Below are 21818 nucleotides of genomic sequence, written 5' to 3'. Positions count from 1 at the left end.
AAACTCAAATTTTCCGCCAATCAAATTTTGTACATCCTTCAATGACATGTACATCTCAAATCAAGTGTATAATTTGTCTTCACAAACAAAAAGAAGATTAATGCTTAATGGACAAATATATGGACTTATAGATTAGCTTAATGGCATAAGTATGCTAAAATGTCTCAAGTTGAATGGTAACTACAGAGGTTAAAGACAAAAAATTTATTACTTACAATATTCCACATATCTTGTTCGAGTGGAATTAGTTTTAATGAAGAGAAGATATTCAAATTGAACAACATACACCCTAGTTCCCGTAGCCGTTTGGACAATATCTGAAGTTGATAGTAGACCTGTCAACCGGTTCCAACCGGAACCGGACCGGGAACCGGTTAGGAAACCGGCCGGTTCCGGTTCCAAAACCGGAACCGCCTAACCGGTTCCGGTTTAACCGGTTTTAAAGTCCAAACCGGAACCGGTCCGGTTTGGATTGGTTAAAATATTTATTTTTTTGTTTTTTGTATTATATATATATATTATAGTATTTATTTGTATATTGTAGGTATATTTACATATGTTATACAACTTTATAATTAAAGTTTAAATATTTACTGACTAACAGCCTAACAGCAAGTCAGCAATACAGAATAGTGCTTTTTGTACACATATATATGTATAACTTACATACTATACTCTATATAGGTATAGCTTAATATCTATATATAGGTATAACTTACTATATATACTATATATACATATCTACTATATATACAATATATACTTAATATATATACTATATATACTTATATACTATATATACTTATATATGTGTATAACTTAATATATATAGTATATATACTTATATAAATATATATAGTATATATACTTACTTATATATACTTACTTATATATATATACTTACTTATATACTATATATACTATATATACTTATATACTATATATACTAATATATGTGTATAACTTAATATATATAGTATATATACTTACTTATATATACTTGTATATATGTACTATATACTATATATACTTACTTATATACTATATATACTTATATTCCTAACTTAATAAAAGTAAAAATATGAACACAAGTAAATAGAAGAAAGCTCAATGAGCCATATATTTTATTCATTCTTGGATAACATTTATTTGCAAGTTGTATTTTTTTTTAACTTGCAAATAATACATGAGTTATACAAAAATAGTAGAATAATAAAATCACCAATTTTGAACCATTTCGTTAATTTTCCCCACATCATATTCGGTCATGGAAATATCTTCAAAGTCTTCCATTTGGTCCGGTCCACTAGCTATCAAATCTTTAATTTCTTCCTCTTCGCCTTGCTCCGCTTCTGAGTTTTGGTTGCGTCGCTCCGATCTAATCCAATCTCGAATGCACACTAGTACTTGCAAGCTAAAGCCGGATAATGAATGTCTATGGTCTCCAATTTGTTGTCTTCCTTGGCTAAATGCGCTCTCCGAAGCCACGGTTGATACTTGAACCGTAAGGATATCTCGAGCCATTCTTGAAAGTACCGGATAGCTTGCCTTGTACTTCTTCCACCATGCTAAGACGTCCAAGTCATCCTTGATATCCACATTTGGCTGCATCAAATAAAAGTTAAATTCATCAAAGTTTGCAGTAGAAGAAGAAGTTGGCTGTGAATGTAAAACTTTTAAACCCGACAAGCCCTTTTTGCTACTCTGAGAAGTAGTAGGGCGTGGAGCAATGGGTGTAGCACGTTCTTACAAACTAGAATAATGAGTAAAAACTCTTCTAAACTCATCATCAATAGCGAGATCGGCTTCAGCTAAAGATGGTTGAACTCCCTCTTCAATTTCTAAACATGTATAAATTTGACTAACCAAATTTTTAGTATAAGACACTTTTAAACAAGGATTTAAAAGGGAACCCAATATAAATAAAGTTGGGATGGGAAAAAAATACTTCTTAAATTTGATTATCATTTCAAAAATAGCCACTTGATAATCGGGTTTATATTTATACTCTTGTAAAACTCTAGCTATTTCAGCTAAGTAGGCTAAAATTCCGGTTACCGTGGGATAGAATTGTCTAGAAAAAGCAAGAGTTGCATTATAAAAATTTTCTAAGAGTTCAATACATTCTTTAACATCTTCCCAATGCCTAAAAGTTAACCAATCCTCACTATCAATATTATACTTGTTGTATGGGAATCCTATACTCATATGCTTGTTGTAGCATAATGTAAGTGTAGTTCCACCTAGTCTCAATTTCTACTTGAATTTTCCTAGGTCTAAGGTTATTTTCCACACAAGCATTCTTAAAATCTCTAATTCTTCCCCTATTAGCATTACAAAAAAGAAACGCAACAGCATTTCTAACTTTTTGAACAGAATCATCAAAATGCATAAGACCATCTTAACAATTAAATTTAAAATGTGACAACTACATCTTACATGAAAAATATTTCTTAGAGGAGGGTTTATTTCTCTTTTTAAAAGACCAATTGCCTTTGTATTATTAGAAGCATTATCTAAAGCAATACAAAGTGTTTTTCTATAAATGTTAAAAAATCTCATTATAGTAGACATTGAATCGGCTAAAAATTTTCCATCGTGACGACCTTTTCCTTCGTCGTATAAAAAAGCTATAATTCTTTTTTTGCATAACCCAGTTGTCATCAACCCAATGACATGTAATAGCAAAAAAATCTAAATGGTTAATACTAAGACCCAAATCAGCGGTAAGACAAACATTACAATTTAAAGAATTAAATACATGGCGCAAATAAAATCTATATTTTTTAAACAAATCTATAACATCGGCTCTACAAGTACTTCTAGGAATACCCTCAAATAACGGGTTATAACAACGTTGAATGTAAGTAACAAACCCCAAACCCGAGGGAAAGGAAAATGGTAAACAATCATAAGCTACCATTTTAGCTATTTCTACGCATTCTTTTTTCTTGTCATACTTAAAATTTCTACCGGTTCGTGGGTCTATCGTCATTTGAATCCCCCTCACATTTGAACCCGTTTGTTCTCCCCAAATATCCATATGTTTGGTTCTCATATGAGCATTTAGTGTACCCGTTCCACCATCCTTACCAGTTCCTTGCTTAAAACTGAATACTTGTCCACATAGGGTACATGAAACTGATTGGTTTTCCCTATCCTTAGTCATAAATTTCCAAACTTTAGCTGTTGGCTTACGAGTTCTAGGCGATTTGTCTTGTGTATGTGATTGTGCAGAACCTCTATCTCCTATGGGATTTTCGGGGGGTTGTGTTTCATCATCATCATCATCTAAGTCTTCATTAAAAGTGTCGGTAAAATGTTGTTGCATTGCCTCATAACCTAAAAGTGGATTATTTCCACCAACATCAATACCTAAATTAGGTGTTTCTTCCACAAATGTTTTCTCATTAAGCGCACCCCTAACAGTACGACTACTACTACCGGCACCACGTCTTAATCTCTTTGACATTATTAAATAGAAATAATTTAAATCACAATCAAATAAATCACAAGAAAATAAATTACAACAAATTAAATTTGCTAGAATTAAATTGCGTAAATTAAATTTCGAAAAATAAATTGCTAGAATTAAATTGCGAAAATTAAAGATAGAGTTGGAACGAAGGTACCAAATTGCCGGATTAATTTCCAACAAAGCGAAGGCGGCTAGAATTGCAAATCCACCAAAGCTACTTCGGATTGTTGCAAAATCACCAACTCCACCAACAATATTATAATTGCAAAATTAATAATTGAAAGTTGTAACTATAATAAGACTTTCTGGCTAATTATTGCAAAATAACTATAATTGAGAGATTGAGATTTGAGAGAAAGATGAAGAAGAGTGAATTGAAATGAAAATGAAGAAGGGTTTATATAGGGGTGGGGGAGGGGTTAAAGTGTTAAAAAAAAAAATTTGGGGGCCAAAAATTAAGAAAATGACCGTTTGGCAACGACCATTTTTGCAAATGGACCGTTGCCAACGGTCCATTACCGAGGCCCAACGGCTCTTTCCTTTTTTTTTTTTTTTTTTTTTTTTAATTTTAACCGGTTTAACCGGTTCCGGTTAAAATTTTTTTGGAAGCGGACCGGTAAACTAATATCCGATTAACCGGTTATATCGGTTCCGGTTCCGATTTAACCGGTCCGGTTACCGGTTAAAACCAGTTACAATGAACCGGTTGACACCTTTAGTTGATAGTATGTTTAAAAGTTGGGAAAAAAACTTGTGAAAGTTGGAGTCATTCGAATCAGTATTTGAATAAAGGAAAAATGAATTAGGGAAAAAGGGTAAATATACCCCTCAATTTTGTAATATAGAGCAAATATACTCCTCGTTAAAAAAATGCTGCAAATATGTCCTCGCCGTTACACGAATGTGCATATATAACCTTTTCATTAACAGAGACAAATTTTTGGAATTAAAAATCATTTACTCCTCTTTTAAAATTAAAAACTCGATTTTTCCTTTTAAAAATCACTGACCCATTATCTTCTAATTTGCACCGGGCTGCCCAATAATGGACACAAATTAAGACCGTGATATATACAACACATGATGTAGACTAAAAGTATGGAAGCGATCTATGATAAAAACCAATTTGGTTTGCCGACCTTGTGAATGAAATTAGAAGTAAGCTGCGCATCTTTAGCAGCCACAACAGATGCATGTTCCACTGCTACAGCTGCTTCTTTGAGTATACTATTTTCCGGCAGCTTCTCGGCGACCCCTGTCATTACATTTTCCGTTTGGATCGGGTCAAGGATAAAAGGTTACGGGTCAGTGATTTTTTTAAAGGAAAAAAAATAATTTTTAATTTGGGAAAATACATTAAACCCCTCCCCAACGTATAGCCGGATTAATTATGAGGAGAAAGAAGAAGAAAGAGAAAAATAAGAAAGAAGAAGAAAGAGAAGGAGGGTGGGGATGGGTGAGAGGATAAAATATAAATTAATTTTTATTAAAATATCACATTTGGACCATTTTCACTCGTCATATTTTTTTTTTGCCACGTCAGCCAAAAATGCTATTAAAATACTGAAAAATTAAGACTGGGGGTAATAGGTCGTCCGCAAAAGTTGGATGCGTCATAATTAATCCGGCTATACGTTAGGGGGGTTTTAATGTATTTTCCCTTTTAATTTTAAAAAAGGAGTAAATAATTTTTAACTCGAAAAATAGGTCCCTGTTAATGAAAATGATATATATGCATCCTTTGTGTAACGACGAGAGCATATTTGTACTACTTTTTTAACGAGAGCCAGGTATATTTGCCCCTTTTCCCTTTAATAAATTATGCAAAAAACTGGATATTTTGTTACACACTAACCAAAGAAATGAGATTTGTATAATCTATTGAAGTAGTATGCATTATAGCAGAACTGTAGGGAGGTATATGCAATTATCCCCAAAACAAAAAGATAGAAACAGTTAAAGCCTAAAGCAAAACACACTCACATGAGTTAAAGAGTCAAAACACTTTCAGCGAAAAAACTCAAATATTTCCGCCAAAATTTGGCGGTCATTCAAAATTCGAAATTCATACCCCAAAAGAAAGACATTGGTAAATGCCAATTCCAGGATTCAATTTCTCTCTCCCTCCAATTTTTCCTCCTCTTCTGCTCTCTTCCTCTCTGCTTGTATCCCCGTTGACCATTACTGCCAAAACCAATACACAACTAAATATCAATTTCAGGTATTTCTTCCTAACCCTAATTTTACTCTTCATTTTTCAAGTATACACCCCCTTATCTTTTTTATCCAACTTCATTTTTTTTCATGTTCTTGAATTTCCTTTATATAAGTAGCTGGTAAAATAATAGTTATGGTGAGAGAACAAAGCATTGAATCATTTTACACTCGTTTAAGGGACTCAGCTCTATCTTCATCATCCACGTCACCATTGCTAGTTTTCCCATCAACTTCTGATGTCGATTCGCTTTGTGCTCTTAAAATAATAGGACACGTTCTTGAATCTGATTCTGTTAGATATGCTTGTTACCCTGTATCGAGTTTTAAAGAGATTTATAAGTATACTGGTGATAATTTAGGTCCAAATGCAGAGGAACCAATTACAATTTTGTTGATTAATTGGGGTTGTCAAAGGGATTTAAAGAAAGTTCTTGAAATTGGTCCGTTAGCTCGTGTTTTCGTAGTGGATAGTCATAGACCTATACATTTGCATAATTTGAGTGAATCCAATGATAGGGTTGTTGTGTTGTATACTAAGGATGATGAGGAACAAGCTGATTTAGCGTACGATTTCGATGTTTCTGCGTTGGCGAATGCTAGTGATTTGAATAGTGATGATGAGTTTGAAGACGAATCGGATAGTGAGGATGAAAATGAGAGTGATAGTGAAGAGGAGGAAGATGGAGGTGGGACGAGGAGGAAGAAGAGGAGGGTGGAAAATGTGAGTGACCTGGTTAAGGTTTTCGGGAAATTGAAGAGGGAATACTATTATATGGGTACGTTCCATGGGAAGCCATCGGGTTGCTTGATGTATGAGTTGTCACATTTCTTGAGAAAGAATACTAACGCGTTGCTTTGGTTGGCGTGTGTAGCTTTAACTGATCAGTTTGTTCATGAGCGGTTAACTGATGAGCGGTATCAGGCTGGTGTAATGGAGCTAGAACAGCATATTAACAGCTCGGGTAATTTAGATTCTATTACCTCGGTTACTCTTAAGGATGGAACAAAGGTGACAGCACCGAATTCTTCAAGGATTGCGTATGAGTATGAACCCAGGCTTATGTTGTTACAAGAATGGAACTTGTTTGATTCGATGCTGTGTTCATCCTACATTGCGACTAAATTGAAGACGTGGAGTGATAATGGGATTAAGAAGATGCAGCTTCTTTTAGCTCGAATGGGTTTTGCACGTGAGGAATGCAAACAAAAGTTTCAGTACATGAGTATTGAGATCAAGAGGAGAATGAAGGACATGTTTGAACAATATTTACCGGAATTTGGGCTTACTGATTTCTATTATAGAGGTTTCTTGCTTCTTCATGGGTACAGTTCGAAAGTTTCAGCAGCAGATGTAGTGTATGGGGTTACTGCACTTCTAGAAGCATCTGTAGAGTCAGATGGCTCGTGTGCTTCCAGACAGTTTGGGGAGGCTTATGACTCGTTATCCTTGACCAAGCTTGACAAGTTGGAAACTGGAATGCGACAAGCAATAAAGGTTCAAAGGGCAATTCTTAGACAAGGCAGTGCAGCGATAACCAAGAAAGGTTCTATAAGAAGTGGGAGTAAATTTAGGTGGGTGAAGCTTGAAGACTCGGCAGATGCAAAGCTCCTGTGTCATCCTCAGGCTTTAACTAAATTTGGTTACTTTCTGATGGATGCTTTACGTGAGAAAGGAGCAAGGATGAAACCATTGATCTGTGTTTGCTACACTGAGGAACGAACCAAAGTGTTGATTGTAGCAATATGTGGGAAGCCAAGGCTTGGTGCAGTCCAAGGAAATGCATTTGGGCTTGCGTTCAGAAGTTCAGCTGAAGAAACAGGAGCTGAGTTCTTTCATGAACTATTTGAATCGTCGTGGATAGTTTTGGATGCAGCTGCTGTCAATTCGTTCATGATCAGGCTAACAGAGAAACTTTTGTAATGAGGTTTATTCAAACAAGCTTTCTTTTTACCATTTAACTGTAATTCTGGTCTTCAGGCGTTTGTTGTTTACTGTGAGCAAGCTCCCTCACATTGTACTCATCTAAAATAATTCATTAGTTATCAACTTAATTCACATATGTAACCAAGTTGGCTGCTAGTCTTCATTGTTTGTTACTACACTTATTTTCTATGTTGCTTGGACTCTCCAAATGACTGCCACGCCCTCATGTCAGATCCTCTAAAATGCACTAGTTTTGGAGGATCCAACACGCCCCAGACAACATTTTAAAGACTTTGAGCAACATAGCTTATTTTCGCTTGTATTTAGTTTAATCATGTTGAAGCTACTATCATATAACGCTATGCTTCTAACTCTGTTTGTATCCTTTCTGTTTGATCTCCTTACTATTAGACTGTGTGTTTGCACATAAATCTTTGTGTATTTTAACATGAATTTGTAGAAGCTACTATCAGTTTTGTTGTGGTATGGCGACTATCACAATTGATGCAACTTTATGACTTGTCATTCATTTTGTTGTTTGAGCTAGTATTGTCGGCTGACTGAACCACTTACATGTACTCTGGCCTTTACATCAGCATACTGCCTGTAGTTGTGTGAGATCACTGTCTTTCATTTTTTCATCCTAAATGTGATCCTGCAATTGATGCAAAAGGTAGTAGTCAAAAACTATTCCCCTCACAATTTGGACTGCTTAGCTTGAGTGCTTGCTGGCAAAGATTAAGCCATTAAAGTTTCAAGAAGCTATTATTGAATTGAATAGGTTTAATAGCACTTAAAATGCGTGAATAGAAGGAGTTCAAAAGATAAAATTTGGTGAGAAAAAGCCCAAAACAGTCCCTTAGGTTTGGACCATTACTCGAAGTTGTCCCTATACTTAACATGGATCATAAGTAGTCCTTCAAGTATTCAGAACTAGTTCTCTTTTGATCCTTGTCCAACACTACCAGTAAAAGCTAACTGATCTATCAATGCAAGGGCCACCTTAGCTTTATCTCTGGAAGTAACTTTCTTGGAGGCAGCATCACCTCTTAAGAGATATTTTTCTCTGATCCTTCCCAATTGTGCCTTTAGAGGCTGTTTCTTAAGAATCCTGCTCATTGTGAGTCACAATTAGTTGACCTTTGGATGCCAAAGCTTCTTGAGTCCTGCTTACCATTGCCTTTAGAGGCTACTTTTTTCATAGCCAGCTCATTTCACTTTCACTTCAGTGGCTTCATTTGCCTTAATCTCCTCTTTTTCACTTTTTTAAATTTCTTGGTTGTCTGTCTACATCACACCCCTTGGGGTGCGGCCCTTCTCCAAACCCTGCTGACGTTGGATGCTTTGTGTACTGGACATGCCTTTTTTTCTCCATTTCCTTCATACTCATCTTCTTCATTTGTCTCCTACATTATCTTTACTGTACCACCTGTTTAATTTTCCTAGTTCCCCATTTTTCCCCCATTTTCTTGGTCATTATCTTCACTCTTACCACTTGCATCTTCTTCTTCTCTCTTTTTTACCCCTATTTTAGCTAATCTTTTGCTACACCTGCAGCACCTCTCATCTTTTTTATTCTGTTTATATCCATTTTCTTCACTGTTACTAAGAGCATCCTTTTCATTCTTTCATTGTGATTGTCTTCATCATCTCCTTCCATCATTGCATCTGTTTGACTATATTTGTTTTCTGTTAAGAATACTCTCCATTCTGCATTTCAACTTTAGCTTCTTTTTACTTCCTGTACTGCACTTCCATTGTCTTGGAAAAGCTGTGATCAGGCTTCGCGAAATTTCTCTCTCTGCTGCCACTTGCTTCCTGCTTCCGGACAGCTTCAGCAGCATTGTCATCTTTGGAAACTGAAGTTCATATCACCAACTCTACTGCTTGAAATTAAAGGCTGTTAAAACTGCAAAGATGGGAGTATAACATGAACTTGCTTGGCATGCGATAGGTCTGTTTGATTTTAACGGTACTGATGGAAAAGGACCAAACATGCACCAGTTTTAAATAGTTGATGGACAATTAGTATTCCATGTTATAGAATAAGGAATATCTTGAGTAATGCTCCACACTTAGGGACTATTTCGGGCTGTTTTCCCAGATACAAGAACATGAAATATTAAAGATGAGGATGGACTAATGTATACAGAAACAAGATATATTTAATCAGTGTTCTTTGAAAGGTGTTATGAATGGTCAATTAGATAACCAACTATATAGGCTGTTAGATTTATGCACTCGAACCTTCATCATGTTAATTTCAAAAGCTTTCAGTTCTTCACATATGTGCAACTTGCTAAATTGTTACTTCCTTTTTTTTTTTTTTTTTTGGGATCAGGAAGAGCATGTTTAGCATCTCAAATGGGGGAATAGAGCTAGTCCAAGTTTGTGTGACTCACCAACCTGTCCAAAAATTGAAAGGTTGAGTCATGAGAGTGATTTGTAGCTATTAGTCTATCACAATGAGTTGCATGACTTGGATCTCGGTTGACCCATTCAAGGTTTTAGAATGGTGATTAAAAAACTAACAATGCGTTCTCAATCCTGTCATTTTAATGTTTAAGTTGAACATACTCTATAAATACTTAAGTCTATAGCCAAAAATAAAATAATTTTTAAGTAAATTGACATAAATATTCTCAGTTTGACTCCTCGAATTTCAACCAACATCGTAAGGGTATAAATAATTGGGAACTATGGATGGGGGTAATTAAGCGATTCATCTTTTTTCCCTTTTGGATACAAAGGTTTGAAGCCCTAATGATGAAAATTCATCCTTCTCAATTTATACATTTTTTATTCATGATATTCACACACTAATACTATTATATTCAACTTTGGCAGTTTTTAAATTCCAGTTCATTCGCCTTTGCAAATTTTAAACTTTTGATTTTTGATACAATATGTCCTCAGTCCAAACAATAATTTAAAAATGTTCTTCCATGATTAACTGTAATATATCAGTTAAATTATTATAAAACTCTAAATCTAATTTGTGCCATAAACGAAGAGAACATGCTTTCGTTGTAAAGAACAAAAAGTAGACCAATTTTCAAACAACGACTCCTCGACTAGAATTAAAGCACCATTTCCAAAACAATCACCAGTATATTAGAGTAGCACATCGAAATTCTCAATTGAGAAGGAGAAAGTAGCACGTAGTGTTGTCACCAATCATGCAGTACCTTGAGGGATCGTTTTGGTTGGTCAAACAAGGTTATCCCACGATTAACTACCTCGAGATTAGTTAATTTACAAACATAACACTACAATCTCAAAATTTGTTATATTGCGATTTTATTCTAACTAAATGTGGAATAAATTCATCTCAAATTTAATCCCGAAATTAATTATCTTATCCCTCATACAAAGCGAATCTAAGGAGCTGTTTGGACATGATTTGAGATCATGATGATTTGAAGTTGAAGTTTTATTTGAACATGTAATTTGAATTTCTTAAATTGTATTTTTTCTTATAGTGTGAAAACTATCAAAACTTTCCCAATTCTTATACAATCTTACCAAATGAGCAAGTCATAATTTATAACATAATTAATACGCTACTAGAAGGCCTTTCTAAAAAAATACAACATCAGTTGATCAAATTTAGTTCGATAAAATGAAAAATTGAACATGAGTTGTAATGTAACTATTCTTTAATATAATCTTCCCACATAGTTGGTAAGAGTAAATTTGTTATAAATATACTACCAACTTGTAGATTTTTTAATATTTGATATAAATAATTGATAAATATGATTGATAAATATACATACCAACTTATGGATCTATTTTTACAAAATATAAATTTATTGATCAATTTTTATATTTAAAATCATAATTTGACTTCCCAAAGAAATTTCATCTCGTAAGATAAAATCGCATATCCAAACTGATTTCATAATCATCAGATGAAATTGCAATGTCCAAACGCCTATTAAGAGTAAAACTTACATGAACCCTTAGAAAGAAAAAGAAAAAGAAAAATGAAATTGAGCAACACGTTACACGCTGGTAAGTTCATAAGTCCATGCGCATCGCAAAAAGGAATTTTTATACTGTACTGTAGAACCGTTTACCCAATAATTGCCGAAAAGTACATTTATTTTGTATATTAATGTGCATGTATATAAAAGAAACATTTTATACTTCCTGCGTCCCAAAATACTTGTCTTCGTTTTTCATTCACATGCCTTTTCAGAAAGTATTTATAAGGATAACATTTTGAGATTTTACTCTCTTAACATATTTTATTATGTATCTCTTCTCAAAAAAAAAGAAAAAAATTCTTCCCTCAATGATGAGACTTAAATGTTACAATGAGAACTCACAAAATCAGTCCATCAAAGGTAAAATTAAAAACAAAATTAATTTTATCTTGATTAAATAAGATGACAAATATTTTAGGATATATATTTTTAGTAAGGACGACAAATATTTTGGAATGGAAGGAGTACATTTTTGTATACTTGGAAATAAGGACAAATTATTTACCTTAGATAGGAAGGTATGAAGGTCGAGAATTGGAGTAGAAGGTTACTCCCCCGGATCAAAAAAAACGTCCACTTAGTTTTTTTCTTCTTAGGTAAAAAAGAGTGTGCACTTAGCAAATCAAGAAAGAATTAACCTTATTTTTTTAGATTTACTCCTATTAAGTGCTATATGATCAAATCTCAATACCTATTTAATTAGAGATAGTTTAGTCAAATTACCTATTTTTGTCTAGAAATTAGTATTTTTTTAAAGGGTGTGCAAATGACTAAGTGGATAATTGTTTTGATCCGGAGGAAGTAGTAGGTAGTGAAATTCAATTATCGCGTAGTCTCTTATATTTCCATGTGTATTACTATTTAATGCTTTATTTGTTTGCCTCTTGTTATTAACAATATAATTTAGTACTCACGTAATTTCTTCCTTTTCAATGTGCATCACCATCTATTGAACATTTTCATTGTATCTTACTATTTTAATGCTATACTTTTTTGTATTTGGTTCAAAGTAATTTTCCGTTCCTTTCATTTTTTTTCCTCCTCTTTCTTTCTCTTTTCCTTTCTTTGAGTCGAAAGTCTTTCGAAAACAGTTTCTTTACCTCATAAAAATAAAAATAAAATCTGCATACATCCTAACCTCCCAACTTCGACTAGCAGTACCACAATAGATATGTTGCTGTTGTGATTATTTTGACCGAACAACCACATAGGTGAAAAGACACACGTTCAAAGAAAGGAGGTTCGTGTGTTCACACGGCTACAAGACCAAAGGAATTTTGGAACACCTTTTGCGTGTCTACGTGTCATCACATAGCGCATCACCCCCACCCCCCCCAAAAAAAATAAAATAAACAAAACAAAAAAACAGCAAAAAAAAAAAAAAAAAAAACAAAAAGAAAAAGAAAAAAGAAGAACACAACACATTTGTGAAGAATATATATGAGCAATCTTTCTATTTTATCAAGATTCACTTACCATTTTTCTCTCCCAAAATAAAAATATTTCATTTTCTGTAAACCCTAAACAGCGTTTCTCTCTCTCTCTCTCTCTCTCTCTCTCTCTATGACTACTTGATGAACCATTGGTGATCAAAATTATCGGTTTACTTGCTTAATTTTTGGTTAGATTTTTCTACCGATCCTTTCTATTCTGTTTATTTTTTTTTGATTTTTGATTTTTCTTGTGTTGTTATAAGTTTTTTATGCTTAATCGGTGTTTTAATCTGTTGATTTTGGCTAAAGTCGTTGTCTTTTGTTCTTTCTGTTTTTACTTTCAATTTTGCCCCTTGCTTTGTGATCATAAAACTATTTTATCTGTTGCTACAGTTGTATGTGATTTTTGGATAATCTCACCAAATTTGCAGTTTTTTTTTTTTTTTGGAATTATTACTTAATGGTGTAAACTTACCGGTTTGGGAAAGAATATCACTTTCAAATGTATTATTTTTATTGTGTTTTTCTCTTTGTTTATTGCTTAATCTTTTGGTTGTCGGTGTTTTAATCCGTTGATTTTGGCTAACGTTGTTGTCTTTTGTTCCTTCTGTTTTTACTTGCAATTTTTGCCCTTGTGTTTCTGATCGTTTTACTGGAAAACTATTTTATCTGAAGTAAAATCTTGTAGTTGATTTTGTTTCAAAAAAAAAAAAAAAAGAAGAATTTTGTAGTCGATTTGTAGTCGCGACAGTTGTATGCGATTTTTCTGGTAATATCAGCAAATCTGCCGAGTTTCTATGTATTTACTTAATGGTGTAACCTTTACTGGTTTGGGAAAAAATATCACTTGCAATTAGTATTTTTCTTGTTTATTGGATCAGAGTTGAAAGATATTTTCACATGGAATTCTGCCATATCTTTTCTATTTTGTGAATTTGTTGATTTTCTTGTGTTTTTCTCTTCGTTTATCTTTTAATTTTCCAGTTATCGGTGTTTTAATCTGTTGATTTTGGCTAAAGTCAGTTGTCTTTTTGTTCCTTCTATATTTACTTACAATTTTGCCCTTGCGTTTGTGATCGTTTTACTGGAAAACTATTTCATCTGAAGTAGAAGTTTGTAGTGGATTGTAGTTGCCAAAGTTGTATGCTATTTTTTTGAGCAATATCACCAAATTTGCTGAGTTCCTATTTATGAACCTAATGGTGTAACCTTAGGATCCGAGTGTCAGATTTGGCAAATTCTAATTATTGAGATTCGGGGGTGCGAATTCAGGTATGGATACGGATGCTGGGATTCGGCTAATAAAATTCAAAATTATATAAATATAGCTATAAAGATATTCTAAATTTTGAGAGATATTCTATGAGAAGTTGAAAACTTCCATGTATACTGTAAAATTCAATCTTTCATTCTCCAAGATGGGCATTCATTTCCCATGTCTTTAATCGGTTTTATCTTTTATTTTGAGAAATCAAAATCTAAATCCCTCCCCCCCTTAACACACCAAATTTGTTTATGTACTCCGATCAAAGTATCCGAAGTTGGTTGACCGAATCCGAGATGTATCTCGCACTCAGTCTGGTCGGGTTCAGCATCAAAAGTGAAGAGAAGAGTCCGCGCAACTTAGGGTGTAACCTTTACTGGTTTGAGAAAAAATATTACTTTCAATTTATTGGTGCCCATTTGGCCATGAAAATTGTGAAATTTGAAAAAAGTAGTTTTTGTTTTCAAAGTGAAAAATGGTATTTGGAAATTGGAGTTGTGTTTGGCCATGAACACAAATTGGAGTTTATTTTGAATTTTGTGAGTGATTTGGAGTAAAAACAACTTTTTGGTGTTTTTCAATTTCTGGAATTCAACTTCAAGTCGAATTCCGGAATTTTGTGGCCAATCATGATTTCCGGTATTCAACTCCGGAAAAAAGTAAGAAGTATTCATGGCCAAACGTCCATTTAGTTTTCTTGTTTATTTTATCTGAGTTGAAAGATATTTTCAAATGGAACTTTCGGTGTTCTGTTATTGTTGAAGATTGTATGTGGTGTTGATGTTGATTTCAAGACCATATCCAATGAGAAATATGTCTCTTTTTGAATTTGTTATGTAAAATTTGAAAATGATATGAGTAAAGCTGGATGAACTTTTTGTAGTCTTAAGAAAAAGCTGTTTAATTTAGTTTTGCTCAGTATCAAGTCATCAGCTTAAGTGCTCTCAGTATGGCTTGTGAAGATTGCTTTGCTGTTTGCTTAAATACTAGGAGTAATTCCATTCATCTGTTACTTCTTGGTTACATCCATCTGTTTTTTGTACAAATTTATCAAGAGCTTACGTGAAAGTGCATTTTGGAACTTTAAATGCCTGAAGAATGTTTCTTTTTTCCTTATGCATTTGGTGTTTGGAATGACAGGTTTTGAAAAAATTACACCTTTAGTTGATCCAAATTTATTTATGTCCTTATTCCAATTGGATAATTTTGTTCGGTATTGTCCTAGGAGCTATCAGTTCGAAGCTGCTGCTTTTGGGAAGCACAAGGAATCATAGAATGAGCACCCAAGATAGAAGGGCACATCCGATTAGGTACACGAGGAACCACTCAAGAAGGAAGACGGTACTGGATGTAGATCTGAACGTTCCACCCCCATCTGATAATCGGGATCAGGAAGGAACTTCAAGTCGTGTTGTTCCTGGAAATGTGCCAACTACACAAAGAGGTGCTTCTTCGACACCTGCTCCAATTGATGTTGAGGCACTTGATGATGACGTGATAATAATATCTTCGCCAAGGGCACTTGCGGAAGTATGCTCCACTATCCAACTTCAGTGCTTTCCTTTTGCAATTTTTCTGGTGGTGCATTTTATTGTGATTACACTAGTATTTTACCTTACGACTAATTATTTAGAGGTCTTATTGTTTTTCTTTAGGCAAAACACCGCTCCATGAGGACCCGTGAACAGGTTATCCTCGTTGATGAGGATTCTGGTAATTTACTCTTCTTTTAAAAGCTGTTACAGCTGTAGATTGTGTGTACTCATTTTCTGCCTTGAGACTTTATCTTGCTCTAGATATCAAAACTTTCTCGTAACAAACAGCTAGGAAGTACCTCCCTTTGTCCCCTGTACTGGTGTATCTTCTGTTATGTTTAACAACTCTATTTTAGTTGCTGCAGTCACACAGGGGTTCATTTACAATCTATTAGATATGCAGGGCACTGTAAAACCTCTTATCTCCTTGAAGATACCGATTAAATTTAGGATCTAATTGTCTTCATTAAACATATCTGTGTTCTGATTGAACGGAGCATTAGTTTGATGTTTAATGTTGAAATTAAATGCCAAGTAGGAAAATGAATGACCTAAAAATACATCAGCATGAATCTTGATGACGCATAGTGCCCGTTTTCCAGTACTTACATAATATTCTGATGTACTTTTTGTGATCTTTTTGCTTACGGGGAAAATGGGAGGCGATGTAAGTACCATGGGACTATATGGATAGGTTGAGGCATGTGATATGATTCTCTGAATCAGCATTAAAGTGGTTGGATTAATGCCATATTGTGCACTTCTTTCTCCTTGGAGAGCTTGACTTTGACTTTGACTTTTGACTGTTTCATTTGCCTCCCATGGCAAAATGGGCAGGTTGGGTTGAATTTGGGCGGGTCAAAATGGCTTGGTTAATAAATGGACGGGTTATTGACCCACCCAAAAGTTACTTGGGCTGAAATGGGCTGAAAAGCGGGTCAAAACCCAACCCGCCCAACTCTTACTAAGTTTTCATTGCTTTGTTTGTTCTTTTATAAGTTTTTAGTACCTAATAAAATTATTATTTTTCTTTATTATACATAACACATCAAATGAAAAAAGTCTTTTGAAAAATATTTTGACAAGATTTCTCATGGATCAATTTGGGCTAAATATCAGCCCAAATTTTGATGGGCTGAAATGGGTAGGGCTGAAATGGGCTGAGCTAATAAATGGGCGGGTCAATAAACAGCTCAAACTTGGGCGGGCTGGGCGGGTTATGATTATGGGTTAATTTTCCCTCCTCTACTCCCACGAGATTGGTCTGATTGGCTTTTAATTATTGCAGAGGATCGTTTGCCTAAGTCTAACAGTCGCAACAGGCGCAGAAGAATCTCACCCAATCAGTCAACATTGATTGGCGACATTTACATCAACCTAGAAGCAAATAGCAGCTTAAAGGTAACTATTCAAAGGATCTTTTGCCACTTGTGTTGACAACATAATTCCTTTGTCTTTTGCGACAAAGGATGTTTGGTTTGATCTCTTAGCTATTTCTTCTGACTTGTATTGTGTGCCTTTCTTTCTGGCCATTAACTTCTTACATATATGTTATCAATTATCATATCTTAGGTGTCTGCAGTCTGAAAAGGAGAGTAAAACATTTGTTGTAGTCTAGAAGCTTCAACTCTAGGCCAATGTAATTTTTGCATAGTTCTACGGCCTTGTTAGCTAGTCACATTCTCTCTTAGCTGCTTATTTCAAGCGTACAGTTGTTGGTTTTTGAAGTTGTTTACTTTATAGCAGCTTATTCCTTGATTTCAATCTGAATCTTTCATTAGAAATGTCTTATTCCAAGTTTTTGGTTCCATTGTGATCAGTTCTTTTTCATATGGCTTTGTTAACCTAAATATTGGTGTCATCTCTGGGACTTCCATTTATCAGTGCATATCTGACCTGTTTAAGTCTGTTACTTAAAATCTTTTTATGCATGATTTATATTATTCTTGGTCGTTGATGCCAGGCAGTCGATGCACAGATTGCAATACCTCCAAAGCCAAAAGAACCCACATTTAGCTGTCCAGTATGCATGGGAACATTAGTTGAGGAGATGTCAACGAAATGTGGTCACATCTTCTGCAAGGCTTGCATCAAGGCTTCCGTAGCTGCTCAGGGGAAATGTCCTACTTGTAGGAGGAAAATTACCATGAAAGACACCATAAGGGTGTATCTTCCTACCACAACTTGAGATAAAGGTTGGTTTCCCTATCCCAACAAATTCGGGGGTAAAACCCGTCTTCTTCTGTGGTCATTTGGTGCATATTAATGTGGTTTTTATGCCAGAATAGTTACCTAAAACTGGGAAATGTTATTGGGAATAATTGCTTCATAATCGCTTTAATTTTTTTTTCTTTTCAAAAATCGATTCATAATTGCTAGTGGATGAGAAAGAAAATGGTATATTATCTATAAACAGAAATTGAGATAATGACTACATTGATTTGGGTCATGAAGTATCATCGAATTAATGTGAATGCAATCATCCCTACAAGTAACGTTCATTTATGCACAAACAACAGTGTGTTCTATCTACATTACTACTTATATATAGACTCCATTAATCGCCGTCTCCCAATGCCGCTTTCCTGTTTGAGCACCTTTGCGTTTATTGGTGCCTTCTTATTGTTATTTGGAGGTTTCACTTGCATGATGATGCTGGATAGTACTTTCATTAGTGAATCTTGTGAACATGGCTATTTCTGAACCTGCATTCTTTCCTTATAGTAGCTGCAGTAAAAATGATATACTTCTGTTATGAGTTGAGAAACTGGGGTGGCTGAAGTTAATATAATGTGAACAGATGACCCACATATGATAAGAACAATGCTGCAATTGATATTAAACCAAAGACCGGAAAGCCATAGAGCTGTGGGGTGATTGAAGTAGCAGTTATCTTGTGTAATTTGGTACTTCATTTTTTTCTGGATGTTTTGTTTCATCCTATTAAAGCCAAATTTGGGTGGCGGTAACACTCACCAAACTTGAGCCCTCTAAATGGTGTTTTCATTGGATAATCACACCAGGTAGTCTTGGTATGATTCTTTCCTACTCTTCCGGTTGGTGTCATGGTCCTTTCCCCTTATTTTTTTGTTGGGGGGGGGGGGGGGGGTGGTTGATATCAGGGTTTCCAATTTGTAATACGGTGAGCAGAAGGCAAACACGACATGAATTTATGAGTTGTGATGTTAGGCTCATTAGGTTTGAATAATATGTGTTGACCCAATAGTGAGGCACAGTGAGATAGGTCACCCCAAAGTCATCGGCTTACTTTGCAAGCTCTCACCTTTTGCCGTTTTCGTCGCCACTGTCTTAGTGAGTTAGTTCTTCGCTGGAAAAGTTGGCTATTGTGTTTTTTCAGAAAAAGAGCTAGCTATAATGACAACAAAAAGTAAAATAAGTTATGCAAAATTGAAATAAAAAATGGAAAACTTGTCCATCGAATTAGGTGCTTTACAACAGGGAACTCTCTTTTGATTCCAGTTATAGATGCCAAGTTAATTGAATTCATTTTTGGATGTTCATTCAATTTTTTATTCAGATTTTTTTGATGAATTTTTGAGTTGATGATGGAGATTTGTTCTGTTATACTACTGAACAAGTTAATACCTATCTAACAAGTACTCTGTTGTTTCAATTTATGTGTGTTACTTTCCTTTAGTTGGTCCCAGAAAATGTCTCTTTCTATTTAGTAATTTTCTAATTTCAACATTGTCATTTTACCCGTAATAATGACATATCCTTATAGGAAAGACATGATAGAGATTCAAAGAGTATTTTGGTATGTCCTATACACCCTAGTTTAAGTCAATAAGATTTTAAGATTCAAGAGTCTTCTTTACCTTCTTAAACTTCGTAGGCTTGCAATTGAAGTATATAAGGGAGATTTTTGAATCTTGTGGTCTTAAACTAAATGTGTGTAACGTACCAAAATACCCTTTATATCTTGTGGTCTTAAACAGGTAGAATGTTGAATTAGAGAACTACCAAATTTATAGAAAGAGACAATGAGGCATCCTTTTTGAAACAGAGTAAAAAAGCAAAGAAAGAACTTAAAATTGAATTGGATGGTTTATTATTTTTGAGGCATACCTTGTTAGATAGCATTTCATATTCAGTTGAATTTGGTACCCACATAATTGTGTTGATTCAGATTGACACTAATCGACCCAACTATAACGTTGTGGACTTGACACAGATTCTGAATATTAGGACTTAGGCGATTCACCTTCAGTACGACCAAAGCACAACTGTTATGTCCCATTGCCAACCCGAGATGAAGTCGTGCTAAATAATTATTATGTTTTTACGGGTGGTTTCTTTTTTAATCCTTATGGTAAGTTCTTGCTATCTTTGCAGGTAGATGAAAGCATTTCCCATGGCTAACATTTTTTTATCGTGTGTTGCAGGGGTCGGCCACCATTTTATATGGCCGCCTATGGATGAAGTGCTTGTAGAGGCAGCTTCTTGTTAAACTATCTGGGTTGAGGAAATATTGGAGGTTTCAGGAGGGGCATTGTGTGAAATATGATTTTAGTTATTGTTACTGGAAACTTTGGCTGTAGCTAATGCCGTGCTTTTTTCTTTGCTTTCAAAAGACTAGCTAGTGGAAAAGATGAAGTTCGTGAACTTCTGTTTATTGCGTTCTAGTTCCTGTTTAGTAGGACATTTTCAGTTCCGGACTCTTATTGTTAAATCCTAGTGAAACAAACTGTGGAAGGGAAAAACCGAAAAAAGATAGTCGTGTTAAACTCTTTATATTCGAGGGGAAATCTGTGTCCAGGCTGTTGATGGCAAAGTTATATCTTATGTTTACAATCAGGTTGTCAAAATGCCATACTGTCAGTGTTTCATTTTGATGTTGGTAATTTTACAATGAACTTTTTTTTATACTATCAAAATATAAGCAGGTAGAGTGTGTTGATGCAGTCAATTACGGGTGTACATGGACTGGGTTGGTTCGGGTTTTTTAAAGACCAAATCAATTGCATCGGATTTTTAAATCTATAAATCAAATCAAACCAATAAAAGTCGGGTTTTTCAATTTCGGGTTTTCTCGATTTTTTCGGTTGCTCGGGGTTTTCGGATTTTTTTCGATAAAGTCTTCGTACAAAACATATAACTTATACTTCAAATATTTCTTTAGTCCTAGTAAAGATACAACGATAATTAAGATATTTATTAAGAAAATAACACAAAACGTGATGAGAGATGACATTGTACTAAAATATTCAACGAAAAAATTAATGAAATTGCATAAAATAAAATTATCATAATCTAAAAGTACTAAGTCATGCTACAATAAATACAACTAATTTATAAGACATGTAAAAAATGATCATAATCTAAAAGTACTAAGTTATGCTAAAATAAGTACGGCTACTAAGTATTAATTACATGACTAAATATTAAAGAAAAAAATAAAATTAAGTTATGCATTTTCACTTTCTAAACTAATATAAAACTAAAGAATAATATCAAAATTATTGTCATTCCAGTGTTAGATATGAATTTCTTTTGTTAGCATTAGTATTGATTTGATTTTTGTTGAGTTTTATTTGAGTTACTAATATCATTGGGCTACAAAACTTATTAAACCATTCAAAAGTCTAATTCCAAGCTTGAAATAATATGTTAAAATACAAAAAATTATGAAAAAGTTAAAGAAACATTTATAAATTACATTATAAATAAATATTTCTATGTATAAAATGTGTTTGAAATTTTATAAATGTAATGTCGGGTTGGTTTAATTCGGTTTGACTTTTTTTAGTTAAAACCAAACCAAACCAATAGTGTTCGGGGTTTTTCTTTTTAAAACCAAACCAAGTCAAACCAAATCACTAATCGGGTTGTTTTCTCGGTTTGGTTCGGATTATCGGTTTGGTGCGATTTGTCGGTTTGCTTTGCACACCCCTACAGTCAATAATGATTCCTACATGATTTTTACATGGAAGACGCTAAAAATAAAAATATAT

The 21818-nt window shown here is 34.2% G+C and overlaps 2 protein-coding genes across 5 annotated transcripts; both read left to right on the top strand.

Moving 5' to 3' along the window:
- Positions 1 to 5164: 5164 nt before the first annotated feature.
- On the top strand, positions 5165 to 7764 carry LOC132610462 (uncharacterized). Its single transcript, XM_060324750.1, has one exon. The coding sequence runs from the start codon at positions 5829 to 5831 to the stop codon at positions 7614 to 7616; it is 1788 nt and encodes a 595-aa protein (XP_060180733.1). The 5' UTR covers positions 5165 to 5828; the 3' UTR covers positions 7617 to 7764.
- Positions 7765 to 13069: 5305 nt separating this feature from the next.
- On the top strand, positions 13070 to 20612 carry LOC132610062 (uncharacterized). Of its 4 annotated transcripts, none has more exons than XM_060324314.1 (6): positions 13070 to 13232; positions 15534 to 15838; positions 15964 to 16021; positions 17132 to 17244; positions 17807 to 18038; positions 20250 to 20612. In XM_060324314.1, the coding sequence occupies exons 2-5, from the start codon at positions 15584 to 15586 to the stop codon at positions 18029 to 18031; spliced, it is 651 nt and encodes a 216-aa protein (XP_060180297.1). In that variant the 5' UTR covers positions 13070 to 13232; positions 15534 to 15583; the 3' UTR covers positions 18032 to 18038; positions 20250 to 20612. The 4 variants fall into 4 exon arrangements, with proteins under 4 accessions (XP_060180297.1, XP_060180298.1, XP_060180296.1 ...); XM_060324315.1 differs by having other exon boundaries at positions 13072 to 13232; positions 15544 to 15838; XM_060324313.1 differs by lacking the exons at positions 13070 to 13232; positions 20250 to 20612 and adding exons at positions 13282 to 15448; positions 20039 to 20229.
- Positions 20613 to 21818: the final 1206 nt, after the last annotated feature.

This window comes from Lycium barbarum, chromosome 9, assembly GCF_019175385.1.
Source record: "Lycium barbarum isolate Lr01 chromosome 9, ASM1917538v2, whole genome shotgun sequence".
Classification (NCBI taxonomy): Eukaryota; Viridiplantae; Streptophyta; class Magnoliopsida; order Solanales; family Solanaceae; genus Lycium; species Lycium barbarum.
The sequence above is the reverse complement of the archived record's forward strand: the minus strand, read 5'-3'. Positions and strand labels throughout refer to the sequence as shown.

Bases quoted from the DNA above. Each gene is read 5' to 3' on its own strand.
- LOC132610462 (XM_060324750.1), top strand. From the start codon at position 5,829: ATGGTGAGAGAACAAAGCATTGAATCATTTTACACTCGTTTAAGGGAC.
- LOC132610062 (XM_060324312.1), top strand. From the start codon at position 15,424: ATGCATTTGGTGTTTGGAATGACAG. The intron at 15,449-15,533 runs GTTTTGAAAAAA...GTATTGTCCTAG, and splicing joins TTTGGTGTTTGGAATGACAG to GAGCTATCAGTTCGAAGCTG. The intron at 16,022-17,131 runs GTAATTTACTCT...TAATTATTGCAG, and splicing joins CCTCGTTGATGAGGATTCTG to AGGATCGTTTGCCTAAGTCT.